The sequence below is a fragment of the Centruroides sculpturatus genome, unplaced genomic scaffold (assembly GCF_000671375.1).
Source record: "Centruroides sculpturatus isolate CEXI.00-Female unplaced genomic scaffold, Cexi_2.0 scaffold220, whole genome shotgun sequence".
NCBI lineage: Eukaryota > Metazoa > Arthropoda > Arachnida > Scorpiones > Buthidae > Centruroides > Centruroides sculpturatus.
The window spans coordinates 657,105-682,751 of NW_019384540.1; the positions used below are offsets into that span (position 1 = coordinate 657,105).

Consider the following 25,647-nt stretch of genomic DNA (forward strand, 5'->3'; position numbering starts at 1 on the left):
GGGTTTATTCCCATTCCTCCTGCCATTTAGCAACAGTTTGATGCCACAGAAGTTGCTTTAGCCTTGAAACTGGAAGTTGATCATATGCTGGAATGATGTCCGTGAGCATAGTTGTTGTACGTGCAAGCATGTCCACATGTTTATTGCCAGAGTGCCACAGTACCTCTTAATCCATTTGATGGAAAATTTATTGCTAGACTGGTCAATAGAAAATAGAATGTTTCTTGCAATGGGGTGTGTGGTAGCCTTATTGGTTAGAATTTGGACAGTAGCAATGCTATCAGAAAGAATAGAGATATTACAGTTGTTAAACTTTGTATTACAGATTTCTTGAATAATATCGGCTTTTAACTGATCAATGTCAAAAGTCTTTTTCTTTGGCATCCTGGCAATGATGTCAGCCACTTCCAAAAATGAGAACGGCGGGTCATCACCTGAGAGCCATGCCAAGAACCTCTCGTTCTTGGCATGGTTATGATTCGTAATACTGGTCTGTTCTGTAATATCTTTGCAGGGATCGTTGAGGCAGAAGGCTTCAAAGAGCCTGTCAACAATGGTCTGGAGATCATCAGCAGCAGACATAGCATCATCACTACTAATGGGATTCAATGTCTTTAGCTTGTTAGTACTGAGCTTATATACAAAACTAAAAGGGTCACTGCCTGCCCCAGAACAAAAGGCATGCCAGGACTATTTTCGTTTTCTTGATCTCTTCCTTGTATTCCTGCTGGAATTGAAGATACTGCCTGCATAGCTCCTCTGCATGCCATGGCAGTGCTGGTAATTCTTTCTCAAAGTTCCATAGAGAGCAAAAGGGAATCAGGTTAATACAGTAGAGCATCGATTATCCGACTCAATTGGGGACTGAGGTTGGTCGGATAACTGAAAAAATCGGATAACCGAAAAGAATGAAAGAAATACATTATTAGTATAGTATATTAGGATATCCCATGTAATTAATATATTAGTATATCGCTATTAACCAACTTCATGTAGAATTTTCATCGATGTTTAGCCTAACAAATTTTTTAAAAATAATAATCATCGCTATTGTATCGTTAAAAATTATTTTTAAATTATTTTATTGCTCACAAAACAAACAACCACTCATAATTAGAAAATTAAGTCTCGTTTAAATACTGGCCTCCCTTTAATGGCCGAGTCATGTTGCTAGCTAAAACACGCAAAAATTTAACAAAAATAATATTAAAGTATCCTAGACATAGCCAAATATTGTAGCACCACATCACTAGCGGACATTTGAAATTTGCCGACTAGAACGGTCGGTTAACCGATGTGACGGTTAATTGGGGGTCGGATAATCGATGCTCTACTGTATTCTCGAACCCAGACACAGAGATCGGCCCTTCGGGGACCAGTGTGGTAACACAAACGAACTCAGAGACATTGGTGGAAGCCCCAGGAAGAGTTGTCTTTTCTTTATAAGGACCAGCTCCCTGGAATTGGCTTGGAATTCCATACATAATAATTAATACACAATATTTCATACATACAAAATTAACATAAATAACCTGTGACAAACTGTGACGAGCCCACACCATTGCAAAAAAAAAATATATATTAATAAATTTTTGTAAATATAATCTATCTGCAAAAATATGCAAAACAGCTTAGCAACAGGTTGTTACAGCCAGTCAATGCCAAAATAACTCCCTCATTTTTAATTAATCTCATAAATGTAAAGTTCTTAATAAGCAAAAACTGTTGTATATATACATAAACAAACATCATGAAACTCAATAAATTTGTAAAGCCAACAAACACCTGATTACGTTGAGCTACTTTTCCATGATTATATTTAATTACTAAATAATTTATCACTAAAGAGAGATGTTATGTGTCATCTATTATTAAATTTAATAATTATAATTAAATTAATATTTATTAAATAATTTAGAATATTCTGGAAGAAAAATCGGCTCTGAGCAGGACTTGAACTCACAACTTCCATTATTATGCTGCTTAAGCCTCCAGTCTGATCAGGGGGTCTGACTAGAGGTTTGGGCAGTGTAACTTGCATGGAATTCTATTAAAAGTAGATAATTATAACAGAATTTCATGTAAAATGAATAATTTTAATGGTATAATAATTAGGTTTACATTATATTTGTGATATTAATAACATTTCAAGTATATATAAAATGATGGGTAATTAATCTGTGAAATTTCATGTTTTCAACAGAAAATTTTACATTATTTTTTTAAAAAATGCCATAAAATAGCAAAAGTGTATATTTTATTGTTCAAATCTTTTGGCAGTTTTGTACTTACTGAAATTTATTTCCTTTAAAAAAAATGATGATAAATTATTTTTATTTTTTCACAAAGAGTAATAAATATTTAGCACATTTTTTCACAAATTTTAATTCTGCATATTTGGGATTTTAATACTAACTACCACATAATAGAAAATATTTTTCATTACTCATTAAAATTTTATCTTGGTTGTTTTAATTTTTTTAAGCATTTGTTGATAAATTTTATAATTTTGGAATAAATTTATAATGATAATGGAAAAATAATTAAATCTGGAAGAAAGTATTCTAAGAAAAACTATGCAAAATGTACTTTTTGTACAATTATAACAGTTTATATTTAATAATTTAATTACTTTCAATAAAAGTAAATAATAATATTTTTTATTATTTGATTTCACATGAAAATGTTAAGGGAGAAATTGATAAATTCTAGTTTCAGAAGAAAAGATATTTTCATGAAATAGTTACTTAAGTAATGACTTTTTTTATTTAAACTGCAATTAATAGTAGCAATGTTGAGAATTTAATTAAAATAAATATTACTTAAGTTAATAAGTATCTTAAAAATATTCTAGCATTTAATTTTTATATATTTTTCAGATGGGTGACATTTTAAAAAATAAAATTCAGCGAAGACCTGATAGACAGGAGTTAATACAGCAACATATTTTGGAAGGTAAAAATATTAATGACATACATTCATTTAAAAAATTTATAAGATTAATTCATTGACTTTCATCAAGTGTTTTTGAAAATTAATCTGAGAAATCAAAACAGAAAGCTTGAAAAATTGTGGAAATTTATGTTTCCACAACACTCTCAAGTTCTGTTTTAATTTTTCATAAATTTTTATGGGAAAAGAGAGTTTATTTCTTTCATTTTTTAATGGCTTACAGAATAAATGTTGCATTAAATGTTAGTTTTTCTTGAAAGTTCACTTTCTCTATTACAGTTTTTATTCCAAGCATGGTTGTTTGTGTTTCTTTTATTAATTCTCAATTTAAATTGTGCATTTGCAAAATTACAATTACATGATTAGAAATTACAAAACAATAAAACTTATACAGATATACCTCGCCTTACGTCGGTAATTGGTTCCAGGAGAACGACTTAAGTCGAAAAACAACATAAGTCGAATTTACTTGTCTCCGAATCTACTTGCCACTAGGCTAAACCGTAAATTACCAATTCCCGTTCTGTATTTTTTTTATTAATGCATTTTTAATAATATATGGTTAATAAGGAAGCTATTTTAAGCTTACAAACAAATAAATTTTAGTTTTTAATATAGTACAGAAAAAAGTAATTTAAATTTACGAATGCATGTACTGTAAATACAGTATATAGTTGTAAATGTATATATTATAATATGATTTTATGTGCTTTAAACATTTTTCTAGTGATATTACAACTTCAATATTTGTGGCGGACAGACATAAAGTCAAATAAAATGACTTAAATTTGATTTTTATTTTTCCATATACTTTTTTGACAAATGACGTATAATCGGGAACGACGTAACTCGAAACGACGTAAGTCGAGGTATACCTGTATAAGATACTATACATACATACAAGTATCCAAAGGCTGGAATTATTTTTAATTTTTAATTTGTTTAAACACCATACACACAGTCTTCCAGCAAATAATATGTATTGGAATCAAATAAAAATGGAACATTTAGAATCTCTGCTAATGTTCTGTAACAATTTATCTTTATGCAGGCTCTGAAAGAGGCTAAAAACATTTTGTTTTTATTCGATTCCAATACGTATTATTTGCTGGAAGATTATGTGTGTGATGTTTAGTTTTAATTTGATACTAAGTGTAACAGTATGATACTGGATAATTGGAAATTAGAAATAATATTTTTATTAAAAATAAAGTAAAATACTAAAATCTGGGTTTTAGAATTAGACATTAGTCAATTCTAATTTCAGCTTCAATAACTTTTCATATTCCAGCAGATATATGTTATTTTATAACAAAGTATAGTATGGTATTAGTTATGTCAAGTCTCATACATTTGTGTTTTGGAATTATTATGTCTTATTATTTCATTTTAATTGCATTTTTTTGATGATAAGAATATCAGGAAAATATTTTACTATTAAATGAATAAGAATTGATTCTGAACTGAATTTGTTATTTTGAGAATAAATCAGGGAAAATGATACTTTCTTTGATATTCATATTGTATAGAAATGCATGAAAATTACTTCAATGAATTTAGTTTTTCTCAAAACCAAAGTAAATATATAAATTAATTAAATACTTTTATAATTAAGATGTATTTTATAATATCATGATGGATTTTATGTAGATACAAAAATTGATCCAAGTCTTCAAGACAAGCAGAGGCAATTAAAAAAAGCCCGTCTAGCTGATGACTTAAATGATAGGCTCTCCCATCGTCCTGGTCCATTGGAACTCATAAAAGGAAATATCCTTCAGACTGATGAAAAATTTGCCCAGGCGGTAAAAGGTAAGACTTTTCTGTTCTCTTCTGAATTAATTTTACAAAAATTTCATAAAAATGATTTGCAAGAAACTTTTGAAAAAATGTCAGTCTTTACTCAATTTTGAAAACTTGATTATCCAAACTCGATGGGACCAGGGACCTTTTGAATAAACAAAATTTTGGATAGTTCAGAAACTCGTTTGTTTTTGTGTTTTGATTTCACTGCACTTAAAGTTTCATGATGTATAAATACTGTAATGCAGTTACTGTATTTGACTGTAAATTAATTTATTCAAATCAATAGTAATGTTATGAATATGACTTAGTTTTGTACAATCAATAGATGACATAGTAATTTCCAATTATGTGATGAGTGTGGTCTCTGTACATTATACTCAGTGGCATGTACAGTACAATGCTACATTTTTAAAACCATTTTGGATAACAAAGTTTTACTATATACATATTAATTCTTTTTTATTGTGCATACTATATTTATTTCTGGTTTTTAAATTATCTTAAAAATATTAGAGGGTCAAATTCCATTCAAGAGGACTTGCGAAGGTCAAACACAGAAACATCCTCCCCCAAGATTTCTTTTTGAAGAAGACAGTGGAAGTGAAGGTGCTTATTCACCCCCAGATGCTACAGATCAATCTCAAAATAGGTAAATCTAGGATTTCTTTTGTACAGATTTGTTTATTTTCCATATCATATGTAATAATCACTTCATGCTGACTTTTTCAATATTAAAGGTTACACTTACGTGTTGTGGCGTTATGAATGGTGACTGTTTAGAGTTTGGATAGGTTCACTAATCCAAACTCTAAACAGTCATCGTTCATAATGCCACAACACGTAAGTGTAACCTTTAACATTGTTTATTTTCCTTATGTCATTTGAGGAAAGTATACAAATCTATAATATTAGAGCAACTATAGATATTGAGACATGTTAATAAAACCAAGATTATCATTTTTTATATTATAAATATACAGTTAAATTTAAAAATGTTATTTTGAAATTAAATCTGGTTTCTTAATAAATTCAATAAAAATATACTTTTAAAATTTTAACATGTTTTAAGTATTAATGAAATTCACAACAAAATATATAAATTATTGTTAGTCTCTACAAGAAAGCATTTATTGTTAGTCTCTAAATTATTGTTAATCTCTACATTTCTTTCTATAATGTTTTATGCCTGTAATTTTGGCTGACTCTGCACTAATGCTACAAGAGAAAATTGTAATTCTAGAGGAATTTTGCCATGATTATTGGTTAACTAAAATGTTTCAAAAACAAAGATAATGGTATTCAAGAAGGGAGGTTGAATGTCATCTAGAGAAAGATGGTTTCTAAACAACCAACCTTTACAAGTTGCATCAAGTTACATTTACCAGGGAGTTTTATTTTTGTCTTCCGGCCAATTCTTACAGGCTTAAAATCATTGTATACGTAAAGCTAAAATGGCAATAGGTTCTATGTGGCTTATTTTCTTGAGCAAAAATTAACTCTGCTTCTACTTATATAAAATTATTTCATTCAATGATTTCATCCATATTACTCTACGCCGCTCCTATATGGGCAATTACTTATGTTGATAAACTGGAAATTATCCTTGCTTTATATTTTAGAAAAATTTTCAGGTTATACAATAAAATTCCAGCATACATGTTGTGATTGGAGTTTGGAGTCTCTAGAATATCAGTAATTACAGTAAAAATAATAATTTTATTTTGAATACGTCTCTTAAAATTAGACAATAAAAGCTACGTTAAACTAGTGTATGATAAACTTCACAGATTGTGTTCAATGACAAAGGATTGCACATACAATTGGGCATCAGCATTGCAAAATCTGTTGCATCAACTTGGTTTTTCTTTTCTATGGCTATCTCAGGATCCTCATTTGATCAAATGTTATCAATTGTTAATTATAAAACTATGCTACAAACAAAGTATACAAGAAGATTGGTCTCTGTTAGAAAAGAATAAGCACTTTCAGTTATATTGCAACATTAAAATGACATTTATGTGTGAAGATTATTTGCTTATGGACATGAATTATATTAAATGATTAATCCTTCATTTGAGATGTGGTCAAAATTATATCTTAATGTATAATAGCAGACTAACAATAGATCCTGAAAAAATATGTAGTAACTGTACTATGCAAGCATATGAAACTTGGGAACGTGTATTTCTTCATTGTGTAAAATTTAGAGAGAGTAGGGACAAATACTTAACAAGGTTTAAGGCTTGGAAAGATAACATTAACATATCGAGCTTCTCAAAAACTGATTATTACTTGATATTTTATTTTGTGATATTTTACTTTGTAATATTTTGTACTAAATTATTAACTTGTTAAATATTATATTACATTACTATTGATTNAATTATTGTTACTTTAATTTTAAGTTTTATGTTTATAAAATAAAATTAATGTTAATTAGCTTTATAATTTTTATCAAAAATTTGCTAATTTAGGGTCCACCAAATGCTCAAAAAAATCAATCATCTTCATCACCATCATCGTCATCATCATCGAATGCTGAAACTTCTTACGAATTATTATTACAGCAACAGCAATTGTTTCTGCAGTGGCAATTAGAATGGCAACAAAAGTATCCTCAGATTATTCTTCCAGCAACTCAGGTAAATTATCTGTTATTTTAAAGGTAAAAGTTGTTTTTATGAAGTAAAAAGTGGTTATATTAATCTATTTTTTGTGTTTTTCCATTTGCACTACTGAGTGTTAGTTTAGGACTGAAAATAGAGCTTAAAATGCCAAAAATTATTTACATAATAATATCAGACTTCCAAAAAAGTTATTTAAAAGTAACAAATTGTAAACTGATTGAATTCTCTAAACGAATAATAAAAATATTAAATATAGTTAATTAATTAAACTTATTTTTTGGGAAACTAAATTTTAAAAATGAAAGAATTATTAAAATAAGTCCAAATTATTTTAAATTTGTTATTTAAATTAATTGTTATGAAACTTTTATTTATTTAGAAATCAAATGGGGACCAAGGAACTGTAAATGGAAGTATTCAAATAAATACTCCATCAAGTGACCAATGTATAAATCAAGAATCTTCTGCAATCCAGTCAAGAAACATTTCTAAATTGGAGGACATGAAAGGTATTTCTGAAAATTTGCATTACTTTTATGCCAATTCACAATAAAGCCACTGTGCAATATGCAGTAGCCCTCGGTTTACGCTGACACCAATTCACAATATTAATTTGATCATAAAATATTCATAAAAATTTAATTATTCATTATAAGTTGAATTTAATTTGTATTCTTTTAGTATTCCTTCATTAGAAATCAGTGGAGCATCTACTCCCATGCAAGATTCTCCTGAATCCATAGATCTAAAATCTTACAAAGAAGACGAAAGTATCAACAATAATATGTGCATGTCTCACATTCCCAATCATATAAGCGGAGTTTCATCATCTTTGAATAGAGAAGTGAATGCAAGTTCTAATAAGAGTAGAAAGAAATCTAAATCAAAGTCTCAACCTAAAACAAGAACAATAAAATTTCATGAATATAAGGTAATAATTGATTAGTAATAGTTCCTATTATGTTTGAGGTTAAAGTATATTCTTCAAATCCATGTTAATAGATACTTGAATTGAATGCCAACAGTAATAAAAGTAATCCAAACTCTTGCCATAATTAATGGGGCTATTATTATGCTATAATTATTAATTAGAAATCAAGTAATTGGTACTATAGGTAGATGTTAGGTGCCATCTCTTATCTAAATTAATAATTTATTAAATAATTTGGTGAGAATTTGGATTAGTATCAATACATTGGGCTTTGGGATATTTATATATAAATAATAAAAATTTTTTAAATTTAATTTTTGTCTACCGAAAAAAAATTCTTGTATAATTTGTTAAATGCATCACAGAATTTATTATTTTTTTTAACAACGATTCATTAAATGAAATATGGTCATCTTTTTAAATAATTTATGCCAAATAACTGAAAAATAGTGCAAATTGTATTCTATTGATGCAATATTTTCAAAAGATAAATATATAAATAGAGATGATAATTGGTGATGATGATATATTGGCCTTTCAAAATGTTCTAAATATATTGGAACTGATTCATTTTACAAACCATTCATTCTTTTGCCTTGCAGACATTCAAACATAACAATGCATATCATGCTGTAAAATTAATCTGTGGTAGTCAGAGCATTTATCCTCTCCACACATGAATCACCATCGGTGGTCACGTGATGTATGGTTGTTGTTGCTTTTGTTGGATCAATTTGGTAAGGGGTGCTGCTTTGCAGGAGACCTGATGTATTTTTAATTAATAATTGCCTAGGAATGTATGAACAAAATTTGGCAATAATTTTTTCAATCTGGAGATTTTTCTGTCCTATTATTATAAATTTATTCAAGGTGTGTTTGAATTTTTTCTTAAAAACACAGCTGGAATCAGGCCTAGGAAAAATAGACAGTTGCAGTTGCCTGGGGCCCAGATCTGAAAGGAGATGTAATTTGATTTGTAAACTTTTATTTTTTATACTTGAATTTAAATAGTTAGTGTCAAAGTGAATATTCTCTAAACCAACATGTTTTAAGGCTTTTATTTATTACCAACACCCATAGAGTATGAATGGAAGCAATTATTGGATCAGATTGGTTAGAAAATTATCGGATCTTGTTGGTATCACATCATCTCTATGCATAAATTACAACCAACATTTGGGGAAAATTGTTACAAAAAGTATAATCTAAGTCCAACAGCCAACAGAAAATTAATCTGTTGGCTGTTATTAAATCAAAAAATTTAACTGCATTATGTTAAAATAATATACTCTGAAGTTAATTATGTAATTATTGTTACTTTAATTTTAAGTTTTATGTTTATAAAATAAAATTAATGTTAATTAGCTTTATAATTTTTATCAAAAATTTGCTAATTTAGGGTCCACCAAATGCTCAAAAAAATCAATCATCTTCATCACCATCATCGTCATCATCATCGAATGCTGAAACTTCTTACGAATTATTATTACAGCAACAGCAATTGTTTCTGCAGTGGCAATTAGAATGGCAACAAAAGTATCCTCAGATTATTCTTCCAGCAACTCAGGTAAATTATCTGTTATTTTAAAGGTAAAAGTTGTTTTTATGAAGTAAAAAGTGGTTATATTAATCTATTTTTTGTGTTTTTCCATTTGCACTACTGAGTGTTAGTTTAGGACTGAAAATAGAGCTTAAAATGCCAAAAATTATTTACATAATAATATCAGACTTCCAAAAAAGTTATTTAAAAGTAACAAATTGTAAACTGATTGAATTCTCTAAACGAATAATAAAAATATTAAATATAGTTAATTAATTAAACTTATTTTTTGGGAAACTAAATTTTAAAAATGAAAGAATTATTAAAATAAGTCCAAATTATTTTAAATTTGTTATTTAAATTAATTGTTATGAAACTTTTATTTATTTAGAAATCAAATGGGGACCAAGGAACTGTAAATGGAAGTATTCAAATAAATACTCCATCAAGTGACCAATGTATAAATCAAGAATCTTCTGCAATCCAGTCAAGAAACATTTCTAAATTGGAGGACATGAAAGGTATTTCTGAAAATTTGCATTACTTTTATGCCAATTCACAATAAAGCCACTGTGCAATAATATGCAGTAGCCCTCGGTTTACGCTGACACCAATTCACAATAACGTCGCTGTGCAATTCACCGTTTTGGTATGTAATTCCCCAATTTTCCCTATGCTAGACTGATTTTTGTTTCAGTGTTGATGTATTTACTGAGTCGCAACATTGTACATTTGTTAAAACAAAGATTTTTATTGAATAAATTTATTTTTTCTGTTTAATATTATTGGGTATGTATACATTTATATTAAATTAATATTAAAATAAATAAAAATATTAAAATACCTAATGTTTACGTACCCACTATACAAGAATAAAGGAGGTGTCATGGTGAGAGATAACAATTGGGAGCAAAGTGCAAATGTAAAAAGGAGCATCATTGCATCCATTTGACCATATTCTGAAATTCTTAATGAAAGAAAAAAATCTAAACAAAGATGGATACTTTTTCCAAAAAATGTAAGAGATCCGAAACTTTGAAATATCATTTGTTTTTCTTAAGATTTTTTAGTAAAAACATTTTGCTTTATTTTATTATAAAATACATTTTAAAAATTAAATTTATAATATATGTATTTTGCATTATATTTATTAATAAACAAAATTATTTGCTTATTTTTCACTTATGTACAACCTACCTAACCCTATACCTCACTGTAAATATGGCTTCATTTTATGCGAATTCGATTTGCACTGGCTTTTGTAGGAATGGAACTGTGGTGTAAACTGAGGGCTACCTGTACTGTAAAGTAACATTTTTTAACATAACTTGACATCAAATTATATTTTTCAATTTTTAAGACTAAAGTGAAATTTTTAATTAATTCTTAATTAACTGTTTTATTGTATTTTTAGTGAGTGATTTGAAAGCTGAATTGAAAAAAAGAAACTTACCTGTGTCTGGTTCAAAGCCGCAATTAATTGAAAGACTTAAACCGTATTCAGACATTTCAAATTCAGCGTTATCCTCGTTATCGGATACCGTAACTCCGGCATCTTCAACCAACTCTTTACCTTTAACTATCAGCAGTATTTTTCTGGATACATCTGCAGCAACAACTGCGCCCATTACTACTCCCTCTTCTGTTACAACAACCGTCGTTGCTACTACCTCTGTCACAACTGTCTCCGGTACGCCATCCATAACCAACTCACAAAATGAATCCGAAATATTTTCGCCCATGTCTGTGAATACTGTACCTACTAAAATGAATTCTAATGCCGTTTGTGAAGATGTCAAATTGGGTATTTATAAAATACCGTCCGTTACTCAAGTAGTTACTTCTCGACCTTCTTCTGTAGCACCCATGGAAGTTGATACTTCTCCCAGTATGATAATGGAAGCAATGGATATAAATGAAACTGCATCAACTCCAATTACAAATGAAGAAATTGTTAAATTACAACAAAAGAAAATTGAAGAATTGCAAAGAGAACTTCAAAGGTAACTATAACTACCTGAAACTTCCTGAATATATTATAGATTGTATAAATTAAACAATTCTATCTGAAAATTTTATTTATTAGATTGTTTGTTTTTACAAAAAGTATAATCTAAGTCCAACAGCCAACAGAAAATTAATCTGTTGGCTGTTATTAAATCAAAAAATTTAACTGCATTATGTTAAAATAATATACTCTGAAGTTAATTATGTAATTATTGTTACTTTAATTTTAAGTTTTATGTTTATAAAATAAAATTAATGTTAATTAGCTTTATAATTTTTATCAAAAATTTGCTAATTTAGGGTCCACCAAATGCTCAAAAAAATCAATCATCTTCATCACCATCANTCAGCAGAATTTGCTGACATTGGGAGAAGCATAATGCCCCAACACTCTTGCAGCAGCTTCTCCCTCATTCAAAACATATGCATGAATTATGCTGTTTTTGCATCTTGAATGCTTGATAACTCAGAAAATGTCCATTTTTTGGCTTTGTATCTATGGAGACTTTCAATCAGGACCACTAGTAGGGTTTCTCCAATGGGATCCTGGGATCCAAAGGAAATCCCGCAAATGTTTTAAAAATTCACTTCTTTCTTATTTTGTATTAAAGATGAGGAAATTTTGCAAATAGAAAGTATAATTATTAACCCATAAACTGTCAGAATACATTTTTATTTATTAATTTTAAGTTTGCTGCATAAATTAAGCCAGAGAATTTTTTATTGGTGACTACCTAAGCATTTGTAGAACTGCAATTCCAAATTGAAATTATAAGTTTTATTTTATTTTTGCATTATTTATTAATTTTAAGTTATCTGCATAAATTAAGCCAGAGAATTTTTTATTGGTGACTACCTAAGCATTTGTAGAACTGCAATTCCAAATTGAAACTAATTCTTATTAAAATTGTTTGATTTTTGTACAAATATTTACTTACATGCATACATTACAAAAATATAATGCCATGTAAATCACAGTCATATTTGTGTTGTTATTAATTTCCATTTATCCGAAAAAATAATTCATTTTTTATAATAAAAAATTAATCGCTTTTTGGACTTTAGAAGGAAATCGGTATTTTTCCATTCATTAGTAAGTTAACAAATTTTCACATGTAGAATTTTAAATGCAACATGATATCAAACATGTATGAACAAATCAAAACTTTTTAAACATAATTGTTTATGCTAATTACTAATTTTGGCATTTACTAATTTTACGACTGAGTTCCATTCCTACGACTACATCGTTAAGCAAATTGGTCGATAAGCGAGGAGCTTGCAGCCAGGAATATAGGATCATTGTAAAATTATAAAAATTATGCAACAAACTTCAAATTTATTCATAAAAAGACATGCGTATGTACTGTACATATTATCATTTGTTTATTTGGTTATCTGGATCTGCAGAGGTTTTTTCCAGGTAAAGGAGATGACGACGATGAAATAAAAGTTGTACTTTCAAGGGCAGAGGTCTTGGATGTAACAGTTGAAAAGAAACTTGTGACTGTGGTTTGCATTGTAATCTTCTTTTTTTCTTGATAAATATTTCTATAGCACTTCAAAAGTTCACTTATACCACATTCAACTTTATTAAAATGTTTAATATTTGGATCCATAGCCTCAAGTTCCAACATAGTTGCATTAATTTTGGAGAACACACCAGTTAACCCATGTACCATGAATTTCTTTTTCACTTCTTCAGTTCTTTCATCTTCTTCCTCTTCCAAATACTGCATCGCTTCTAACTCTATTAAATCTTCATTTGTTAGCTCTCTGTCGGCATAATCCACTAATTCAGCAATGTCTTCCACTTCAACATCTAAATTAAGCGCATTGGCATGGCCCGCAATTGTTTAAATTACATCAAACTGACTAAAAAAGTCCATAGCAAGCCTATACTATGCTCAGTGAGCATGTTACCAGTTGCCACTGATCAACACTCAAGCTGAGAAAATGGATTTCACGAATTGCAGGTCGAAACTTGATTGGGCGTAAGTGCAAGTGGTCGTTAAGCAGATAGGTTGTAAAGTGAGGAGTACCTGTATTCTTAATTCTGAAATCAAAGTCAAACAAAAAATTTATTATTTACAATGTAAAATGATAATAATTTTATGAATTTTTGTTATGTTCAGAAAGTGAAAAAAATGTTAATCATAAATTTGTCAAACTTCTCCCAATTGATTACACACGTTAACTGCCATTCTACACTTCAGCGGTCGTACTAATTAGGGCCATACAGAGCCATCCGACTGTCTGACATCACTATAACCAATGTAGTTTCACTCAAGGTTAAATTATCCTGGCTTCATAAGATGTTTTACATCCTAGTGGTGGCCTCTCGCAGACATCTATAAAGTTGGTTCCGACCGCCAGCTGTTGTATGGCCTCATGAAGTGGTTCGATGGCCGATGGTCTTAGTGTTTTTTTTAATAAAAATCTATCTTATATCTGATAGTGTTTTTTAATATTAAATAGTTTAAAAAAAGGAAAAAAATATAAAAAAAATAGTTTAATTATTCTTTTTTATCACATATAAAGTAAATAATATTACAAAACAAAAATCAAAGTATATAAGTGCGAAATAATATATTTTACAGAAAAAACATGTGCAGTCCAAACAAATTGTAAAATACTTTTAACACAGATGTAAAAACTTTTAATTAGATGAGCATGTGTAATTACAGTGGGTTTGTAATATAAATAACCCGTGGTCTTATAGTCTCCGGTTCTTGGCCATACGACTGCCAGTCGTCGTCCATATATTTTTTTTATCTTCACTCTACTGACTGTTATATAATGACCCTTCTATTTATATTATAATAAAATATTAAATGTCAAATTTTCTCATTGTGGCCAGTAAATATGCAAAATATCATATTACAGGTAGCAGTTAATGTGTTAAAAATAAAAAATTGAAGAAAAATGAACTAATTTTATCACATTAATGTTTGAAATAATCATTTATATTAATGATAACATGCAATATTATTTAAATCAATGATTTTTCAACAACGACTGATTAATTAAATCAACAATGAATCAATTTTGTTAGAAAAGCAATTTTTACAATATGAGAAACGTTTTCAATTTTTATATTAAGATTAAATATTGTATTTGCACTTGATGTAAAGAATCTATTTATCCTGATGTAAGAAATTATTTTTCTGCCCACTGTTAAAATGTTCAGTTGGCACAGAATATAAATGTATATTGGCTAACAAGATACCACTTTAAAAAAACTTGATTGGTTTAATTTTACTAATTTATGATAGTAATGCAATAACTTAGCAATCTTCACCCTTATTGTTTTATAGCATTTAATATGATGGTGCTCAATTTACAAGTACATATGTTATTAACAGTTGAAAATGCCAGGAAAAAATAAATTACAGTATTTGTACATCCAATAAAGTTACCTTATCTGCAAATTACTGTATAGTAATATATGTTATAATGAATTAACTGCTAACTAAATGAAAGTAAGACTTTTTTATGTTGCTTTATTTAAATCAAGTTGAAAAGCTGCTAAGTGACCAATGCTGTAAACTAACTTGTAAAGTATAACGATAAACAATACCCTAAACTGGATGTATTCAATATAAGAACACTTAAAAACCATAATCCAGTTAAAAGAATGAAAACATTTATTAAAACAACAAATATTTTCAACCTTTACAAATGCTATCCTCAGGTTCTACTGGTAGAACACAAAATCAAACAAGATATATTTAAAAATGTTCATTGAATAAGAAGTTTGCGTGTTTTTCATAATATTGCTTGTAACTATTGGCTATAGACAACCGTTTCATTAAGCAAATTCATCCAGTTGATAAACTAAATTTACCACTAGGAAAATAAGTGAAATGCTTAGTAACTAGAAGTATTCCAGGTTTTGCCAGTTTTATCACCAAATTTATTTTGAATTAACTGCTCATATCTACTTTTTGTCATGAAGTTTTGGAAAAAGTGCACACATTATTTGAGTAAATATGGTATATTATTAGGAGATGAAACAATTGCCATATCATGAATCTGATATTGCATTGTGTAACTTCATATTTTTGAAATAAGAAATGTCATTTTACAACTATGTTATAATTAATTTATTTTTGGATATTTCGTAATTTAAATAACATTACTAAATAGATTTATTTTATGCTTCCTTTGATTATTACGGCAACTAAAACATACAATTTTTTTTGAAGCTTAATATTTTTTATTTTGTTGACTGTCACAACAGCAAACATACTGGAAATATTGCTATTTCCTCATGTTAATTATATTCAAGAATGCACTTTAAAGATTATTCGTGTTATATAGTTTATATGGTTTCAACATATTTTTGATCCAAAATGAACAATCATAGAGATTTAATTCTAAAATATTATATAAAACAAAACTATATTGGTACTGACATTACTTTTCATATTTCAGGCACATCTGGAATCACAAATGTATTACCATCTTCTCAACCATCGTCGGCTGCCGTAAAGGCTAATCTGGCAGCATTTTTACATAACCAGCATTCTCTAGTACCCATAACAAACGTGAGCATATCTAGTCCAGTAATTTCACAAGTTGCCACGAGTCAACCAGTGGTATCCATTCCAGCTAGAGTTTTAACGGCTCAGCCGAACGTGGATCAAATCGAATACAATTCAAAACAGGCAAATATGCAGCCTCTTTCGAATCTCATACGAAATTCTTCTCCATCTCCAAAAGCCGCCGATTCGTATCCAAATGGCATAAATCACAAAAGGTATTAAAAGTTTAATTCTGTAGAATTCTAAAAATATTTTATAATACATCTACATTAATATTCTTTAAAGGTCCAATTAAAGTGGTTCAGTATTTGCCAAATGCCAAACAAACATTTGGCCAATACCAAATAGTACAGGCAGTTTACTCCCAGCTAATATTCAGTATTTGCCATTTTCCACTCCTTGTCAGTAATATTGTGCCAAATCAAAGGGGAGACGAATAGGCAATTATTCGGCAATTGGCAAATACTGAATACGTGAAGTCACCTTTATATATAGTATTTTAGGTTATTTAGGTGTAGTATAAATATTATTTATTTTTTTTAAGTTAAAAAGTACATATCAACAATAGTTACAAGCATGCTTAACTGATCTGTCGAGTAGGATCATTTATTTTGATAGGATTCTTTTTTGCAAACATATTTATTGTTGAATCAAGGTTGCTTGTTGTTCTCTATTATATGTGTTTGGTTAGCACAATGTTGCTGTTGAGAACGTATCATACAGGAACACTTTAAGAGGAAAAAGCAACCCTTTTTCCTCTTAAAGTGTTCCTGTATGATACGTTCTCAACAGCAACATTGTGCTAACCAAACACATATTTATTGTTATTCCACCAGAATATGTCAATTTCTGTAATACAACCAGTGCTGTTGTATTAGAAACATGAATTGCAATGCATATCCCAGCACAAAAGTATTTTGTATAATTCTCTTTTTCTTTTAGTAGCATCTCTATCTTTAGCATTCTTTTTACTTTAATTACTATAAGAAATCTTTAAACAATATTTAAATTATTCTTTTCTTGGGAGTTGTGTTTGGATAAGGCTTTAATGCTAACTTAATTGTTATCTATAAATTTTGTAATTACGGGGTCATTAGGAAAATAAGATCCAATTTGTAGTAAAACAGATACGAAACACCATAGGAATATCTTACTTGTATTACATGGTAATAAGGTAATCTTATCTGTTTTTCCACATAATCATCATGATTTTCAATTTATTTTTCATGGTGGAGCACAAGTTTTTTGATGTTATTGTCAATGAAGTTTTCTGCCCACAAATACGTTGGCCTTCCACAACTCGTTTTGGCTTTTCATCTGTGCGGAAATGTTTTTTGCCCAGATTTCTCAAACTTTAAGTGGAGAAATAAACGATAATTGTTCACATGCAATATCCAGGCTGTAAGTTGGTTAATTAAATATTTCCTTGAATTTTCTTTAGTTTCAGAGAACTTCCCTTAATGCATTCACTGGATAGATTGTTGTTTGCTTTCAATGTTTTTGTCTGAGATCCACATCTTATTGAAAACAACAATATGATTTCAAAAGCAGTCATCTTTGCTAATGTGTCGTCAAAGACTGATTGACACCAAAGCTATTTGCTTTGATTTTGTGTCAATCAATTAGCATTGTCTCATCAATAGTCTTGTTATAATTTTGAGGAGCACAAGACTTGACAATTAAGAAAAATACATTTTTAGCTTTGTAATTGTGAACATCTGGTTTTCTCAAATTTTCTACTTTCTTTTATTTCACAATGTTATCATCATTATTTTGGGGCATCCTCATCATCACAGACATTTGTTTGATCTTCATTAAATTTAAAGCATCACTACCTAACTTTAGAGTTGCTCATCACATTAGGTCCACAGACATCACACAATTGTCAGTAAATTTCTGTAGCAGTCAGATGTTTTGCTCGAAAGAATTTTGTTATGGATCAAACCTCACACTTAGTGGGATTAGTGATCATCTTGCTTATTTTAAAGTTACGTGACAACAAAACTAAACAACAAGCATTCAAAAACCATGTAGCAACCATCAGGCAATCATAGCAGTTGCATGACATAATAGTGAATAAACCGCAGTTGGATTACATACTTGGCCTTTAGGTGTGATCAGACTTTAATTTTCTAACAGTCCTCATGAATAAATAATTTTTTAAATAACAAAAATTTGTCAAAGAAAATTTAATTATTTAAAGAAATAATGCTATTGCAATTTTAAATATTTATTATATATGTGTGTGTTTGTGTGTAATAAATATAAGCAAAAAATTCACCAAACACCAAAACTCTAGCTTTGTAAATGTGAATTTAATGCAAAAGATCATTTTAGATTGTTTTAAGCAACCATCAGGCAACCATGTAAGCAAAGCCCAAATTAGGTTTAAATATATATTTATAGTTTATAGTTAATTATTTAATAGTAATATGACACCTTTCTTGGTAAAACTAAAACTCTTGTTAATCAAAAATTTGATTTTAAATTTATTATCCATGACTAGTATGTATTGTTATAAATAAAGTATGTAAAATGAGATTTATTTTAAATTGTAACCTGAAATTAAAAAAATTATTGATTCTACAGTTATGAGATCTTTATATACTTTTTATAAATTATAATCTAACATTTTTTTGTCTTGCAGAAATTCATCGTTGTCCGGTTTTAACAATATGCTAGCATCAAAACAAACAGAGAAGGAAAAACTGAACGAATCTCCATTTATCACAAAACCACCCCCTGATTATAATGAAGCCACAAAGCAATTAGTTAAATCTCAGGTATTTTAAATTATTTTAATTCAAATTAATCATTACGATTAAGAAATAGAAATAAGTATTTAAATTCAATATTTTAGCAAACTACAAATTCCCATTTTATCAATCAGCCCAGTAACAGATCAGGTGACGAAGGAATCATCAAAAGTCAAGCCGTCGATGACGTTTTAGAAATCTTAATAAAAAATGGAGGTAATTTATTTTTGAATTATTTAATTAATTTAAAACCTGAATAATACGACACTTCCATTAAGTGCAATTAACATTACTTTAGTAAGTCTTGGTTACAATGCATTATGATGCAAATGAACCATTTAATTCAGAATGTCTTGTAAATTTCCTTCTGACGAATGAAATTTACTTCGGTAAAGGTCTGAAAATCTGGTCTGCTTGAGGACTGGGTATATTTGGCTTTCCAAATTCTTGATTCTTGAGGCTAAATTTAAGAGTCAGACAAAGAAAAAGAAAACAAGTAAATCATGTTAGTGCTTTTGCTATAGTGTGAATTTATTCCATAAATAACTAAATGCTTACTGGAAATATTAAATAAAAATAAACAAACACCTTTCTCTATTCCAGCACACTTTTAATGCGATGCGCTTTAGCGTTAATTTGTAAATAAGCGACGTGAATTTTTTTTTTTTTTTGTATTTTTTCGAATACTTTGTTCGTTGTATAGTTTGAATTTTGAACTGATGATGATTGATTAAAACGATCGAAAACGTTTTTCAATGCATTAAAAGTGTGCTGGAATATAGAAAGGTGTTTGTTTATTTTTATTCCATAAATCATTCACAAAAGAAAGAATGCTTTGTTAGATGAATATTTGTATAAGGATTACATTGAGGGTTTGCATGCTGTCAAACATTGAGGCAGACAACAATTATTGTGTTTTATAAACTTGAATACATTATAATAGTTTTTTATATAGTAGTTATAATGAATGTAATCAGTTACTACAATACTTTGTGTACCCTAACATTACTGATCAAGGAATCTGAAATTACATTTCCCAAATATGCAGAAAAATAACAGACCACAAATTCACAGAAGTTTTGATATTTTAAAAAATCCAGATTCTCAGATATTTTGATTTTCAGACTTTTTCTTTGTGTTTTGGAGACAATTTTTTAAATTTACACTTATGAATTTTTCTTTAAATTTATACTTTACTAGCTGTTACCCGCGACTTCGTCAGCGGAGGTTTTGCAAGCAAACCCCATTTACATCCAATATTTCAATAACCATAGTAATTGTTATATAACACCTACCGCTGAAGAGAATTGCCGAAAATCAAACGAACTATTTTCAATTTGATCAATTTTCTGAAACGTTTACAATCGTTCTATAATCGNCCCATAATGGGCTTGTTTAAAGAGGCTCTCTTAGTGCCCACAGAGCGGAAAGAGTTTTAAAAAAAATGGTGATGCACCTTGACTTATACTCCGTTTAGACAAGGTTTCACATGTGTCTAGATGGAAGATAACCACAATGAAATTATTGAAAATAAAAATTTCATTTGCGCAATAGCGCTAGACCAAAAATATGACGCAAAAGTAGAATAAAATAAAAAAAAAAAAAGAAACGTTAAAAGCAAAGTAAGAACTGAAAATAATAAACATGAATATAATATAAAAACGTCATAAAGCAAGGCACTTAAAGGTAATCGCAAAAATAATCTTTTAAAACTCCACCAAGAGGGCCTTTTCTGGCGAGCCTATTACGGATTCGCCAGGCCCACAATGGAACGGTCGAGTGGTGAAGGACAAGCCTCGACGTACTTTTTTTTTTAACTCTTTCTGTCCTGTGGGCACTAAGAGGACCTCTTTTAGGACTCTGCAGGCCCACAATGGGGCTGCCGGGTGGTGAGGGACAGGGTCCGACATATCCGAACGGACCACCCCCTGAAAAATTCCTGGGGCTTTTTCGACCCGTTCGGATTCGAACCCGGGTCCCCCAGAGCGGTAGGCTGCCGCCTTAACTGCTCGGCCAGCCCCAACGTATCCTTACACAGCACCCCCGAAAAATTCCTAAGTTTTTTCGATCCCAGTTCCTACAGCGGTAAGCTGCCACCTTAACCTCTCGACCATCCGACCGTCTTACATCGTACCTCAAAATAATATACAGTAAAAACCTGCATAAACCGGATTCGTACGTTACCGAATTTTTTAATTTTTTATTATTATATTTTTTTGTTTAGATAAGTTTTTGTTTTAGACAGGTTTTAGTTACTGTACTTAAAAAAAATTTATAATTTAAATTTTCGANTTAGCAAAAAATAGTTGAAATAAAGTGATTAAACAAAAATTATTACAGATATCGTAAATAACAGTTCACAAATGCATATATAGAGATATTTTTTGGAGGGGGATATGGTCTTCACAATTTGAAATCGATCGAACTCACAATGAAATGCTTGTATACACTCGCACCATCTATTGTAGGATAAATGTACTATGCCAGAAACCTTTGCGGGAGTGTATTAAAAAACTTCCCAAAGTTTCATGGCAATTGGATAAAAGGTGTGGTAATGCATGAAGGACATAGAGACAGACAGACAGACATGCATTCATTTTTATATATATAGATATTCAAAATGAATGCAAGCTAATTAACAATGGATCAAAATTCAAAACATCTGATGTTATTTCTCATCATATGTGTCATCATATGTTTGTTTCTCTTTGTACATATTTCATAATCCTGTTATAAAAATTCTATATTATTTTGTCATTCTCTTATAACTTTGCATTTAATGTTGTTGCCTAATTCAATTAGGGATTATTATAGCTACTGCTCCTTTTGACATGGGAGGATACTATATTATATTGTTGTTCATTACAGTCCTGATTTTATTGCAGATTGGCAATGATTGGTGTAAGAGACTTTTTATCAGAAAATAAATTGTTATTCAAATATCAGAAACTCAATTATATATAAATTTAATAATTTAGAGAAATTTATTGCAAATATTTTGACATATATTTTACTATAACAAAATATTTAAAATATTTCATTTTATTTTAGAATTGCCACCTAGTGCAGCTCAAGAACCTCCATTATTAAACAGTATTAAAACTGTTAAAATACCAAAGTCGTCATCAAATATTTCTTCTTCTAAAACTGGTTATCCTAGTAATGGAAGTCAGACGACAGGTTCTTGTAATTTACAATCCATTGCACCTAGTCTTGTAAGTGGACACGTTGCAATGACATCTCCTCCGTCAACCATATTGGGAGATCAAGAAAATAATGCAAATACCCCATTAGATTTTGATTTTCATTTGGATTTAGATGACATAGAAATAATGGAATTAGGTGGGGTTCTAGTTGGAGAAGGTACTGGCAATTCTGTTTCGAAATTGGAATCAAATCAAATGCAATCAGTTGGCAATAATGAGCAAAACATGTTGGAAGAAAATGGCAATCCAGTGGTTCTTTCAGACAATACTGTAAATATGGATGTCGAATTATCCGATTGGTTAGACGTGATGATTCCTTCGACATCGGCAGCCACCACCACTTCAAATATATGTGTAAGTAATAACATTTTACAGCAAAATAATAACAACAATAGTTATCGAAACGATCCCGATCCTTTATTATCAACATTAGCTAACAATAATGACCTACACGATCTGTTTTCAATTGAAGACCTGGACTTTAAAACTTCACCCAACGATTTAAATATACACACTTGGGACAAAATAGATTTTGCTACTTAAGGTAATGTGATAACATGTTTAAATAAGAGTCAGAGTTTTAAATTTGCTTATCATATTGATGCAAACAGTGACGCAGACTTTTTTAAACATACCAGATAATTAATGTACATTGTAAAGAGGGTCTGTGACTCGAGATTCTGATGAGGACCAAATAATGTGAATAACTGCTTGACCATAGATGAACGAATTGCAATGCGAATGAAATTGTAATCGTTGTTTGTAGTTTTAATAATGTTTCAATTGTGTAGCATAGAATGAAAAAATGTATAATCATTAAATATTTTGATGTCCTGTAATGTAAATGACTGTTGTGAAAACTTCTATTTAATGACTATTTTTATTTTGATCAATGTAATTGGGATGTTCTTAGCTTCAAAGATATTTTCTTCTTTTTTTTAATTTGATCTTTGACATAAGTGGGAAACAAATTGCTTCCGACAGAGAGAAATTTTAATTTTGATTCATTTTAAAATTTTATTGTGCATATTTTATTTATATATCTGGGAATTCTTTATCATTTTATTTTGTATCCATTGTTCAATATATATAAATAGTATTTATTAAATCCATTATGAATCCAAAATTACTTTTTCTTTCTAAATTTAGTATCCATGCAATGTATATATTTTTAATTAATGATTAAATTATAATTTTTAGATTTTAATTTTACAAACATTTCAAATATGTAAAAATTAATTTATAAATACATTTTGTGTTTATTTTATATGTACAACATAGAAAAAAAATGAATGCAAACTTTGTAAGAACCAAGTTAATTTTAACAAAATGGAGTTAAAATATCATTAAAAACAATGTTTGACGAGGGATCGAATGGTGCCAATGCTGGTATTACTCGAAAGACACTGAAAATCAATAAGATTCAGAGTAAAATTGTGAAAAAAATATGCAAATCTTTTAGGTGAGAATGCATTAAAACCATTTCCTTTTAATGACTTGTATGTATTTCTAATGATAAAATTGTATTTTTATCACCAGACACATGAATGAATGTAATATTTTTGGAACATTTTGTGGAAAATTATAATAATAATATCAATTTTTATTATAATTTTTAATTATCACTTTAGTTCAACATAGAATTGGAGACTAGATTTCTGTCTAGCTACAAATAAAATTTACACACTTTATTTATTTATTTATTTTTATATTATTTTGATTTTAATTTATATTTAAATTGATCTAATCACTGATAAATTAATATGAAAAAAGAGAAAACATTTATTTTTTATTAATATTTTGTTTTGAATCTCAATAAAATTCTATATAAGGATCACATGCAATCCAATGTTAATAGGTATATAAAATTACTTGGACAATTACTTAAATATTAAGAATACTGTATAACTTGAATCATATTACTGGTGTAAGGAATAGAATTTGTTTTTCCAAGAATAATGGCATTTGGCACCAGCAATTATGATCTTCCTTATCTGTATTATCTGCGTTTCTATTACTAGATCATCATATAAAAGTTTTAAAAGATATTTAAATTTCAGTCTGTTCAATTTTTATCTCAAATATTGTTTTTGGTATACATCTTTGGCATTGTCATAATTCAGTTATTTGTTATAGAATGTTTCAAAAATAATAATAATTTGGCACTTAAAAAATTAGCATTTGTTATTCTATGTTGGGCATTTATACTTAACATCCTGTGAATATTTTCAAATAATTGTTCTTTTGGAGTTAAATATTTTTATTTTATACACTATGCACTTTCATTAAATCAAAATTAATTTGTTTTTCCATTAAATTTTCAAACAAAAAACAAAAAGAAATAACAGATTATTTTTTAAAAAGTCAAAACTTTAAAATTAATATATGCACTTGCAAGTAGTACTTTACAATTTCCTTTTCTTTATGTATAATCCCACTAATCCAAACAACCTACATACAATAATTAGTTTGGATTAGCAAGAGTGTGCTGTATGGATAAAACAAATACATTGATCATTATTTACAAATCTCACAAGGTATTGCTTTTATTGCTTATACATAGAGAGGTTTATTTTTCCTATAGGATAGACAATACTTTGTCATGTTAGAATCTAAGATTATTAAATAAGTATTATTCTTAACAAAAGAATTTAATTTTGTACTAGTAAAAGCCATATAAAGTAACATTATTAGCAGTAATAACATTTTTTTTCTTTAACTCTTTCTACTCTGTAAGAGGGACTTTCTTCAGACCAACAGTGGTGCAGCCAGATGGCAAGGGTCATATCTGAGATAAGTTGCTCACATAGATTTGATCGTAGATCCCCTGGATCAGCATACCACTACTTTAATCATTTTGGCCATTCAGCTGTGAAGTAACAATGGATTGAAAATCTAGTTAATTTGGTAATAAATAAGTACAAACAACAGACCCATTTGTAGCAAGATAAAATGTTTAATACAGTACACTCTTGCTAATTTGGCGATTAATAATATGGCCTCTTAATTATTTGGCATACCCTGTATGATTGCTCATGTGCTTTCATTTGTATGAAAATGTTAGTCATGCCACTCATCCTGTTTTCCTGTTTGCTTGGGTTTCATTTCTGTGCTATTGCATGTTGTCATGCCTTATTATTTGCCTGCCTGTCTCTGTAAAGAATTGGTACCAAATGTCATGTCATTCATTGCCTTTAGGCCTATACACTCTCACTAATCTGGCACCTCTCCATGCAAGGAATAGCCAGATTAGCAAGTATCTAGAATATTTTCAT

General features: G+C 29.1%; 1 protein-coding gene across 1 annotated transcript in view; it reads left to right on the plus strand.

Annotated features, from left to right (window-relative positions):
- Positions 1 to 23,472, plus strand: part of LOC111623371 (MKL/myocardin-like protein 1) — a 31,454-nt gene extending 7,982 nt beyond the window's left edge. Inside the window, exons 5-18 of the mRNA XM_023365922.1 lie at positions 2,880 to 2,955; positions 4,603 to 4,764; positions 5,272 to 5,407; positions 6,837 to 6,954; positions 7,233 to 7,400; positions 7,765 to 7,934; positions 8,067 to 8,316; positions 9,716 to 9,883; positions 10,248 to 10,377; positions 11,271 to 11,859; positions 16,218 to 16,625; positions 19,058 to 19,193; positions 19,271 to 19,382; positions 22,218 to 23,472. Coding sequence (XP_023221690.1) covers positions 2,880 to 2,955; positions 4,603 to 4,764; positions 5,272 to 5,407; positions 6,837 to 6,954; positions 7,233 to 7,400; positions 7,765 to 7,934; positions 8,067 to 8,316; positions 9,716 to 9,883; positions 10,248 to 10,377; positions 11,271 to 11,859; positions 16,218 to 16,625; positions 19,058 to 19,193; positions 19,271 to 19,382; positions 22,218 to 22,915 — 3,321 coding nt within the window. The 3' untranslated portion in view covers positions 22,916 to 23,472. The remainder of the gene's footprint in view (positions 1 to 2,879; positions 2,956 to 4,602; positions 4,765 to 5,271; positions 5,408 to 6,836; positions 6,955 to 7,232; positions 7,401 to 7,764; positions 7,935 to 8,066; positions 8,317 to 9,715; positions 9,884 to 10,247; positions 10,378 to 11,270; positions 11,860 to 16,217; positions 16,626 to 19,057; positions 19,194 to 19,270; positions 19,383 to 22,217) is intronic.
- Positions 23,473 to 25,647: the final 2,175 nt, after the last annotated feature.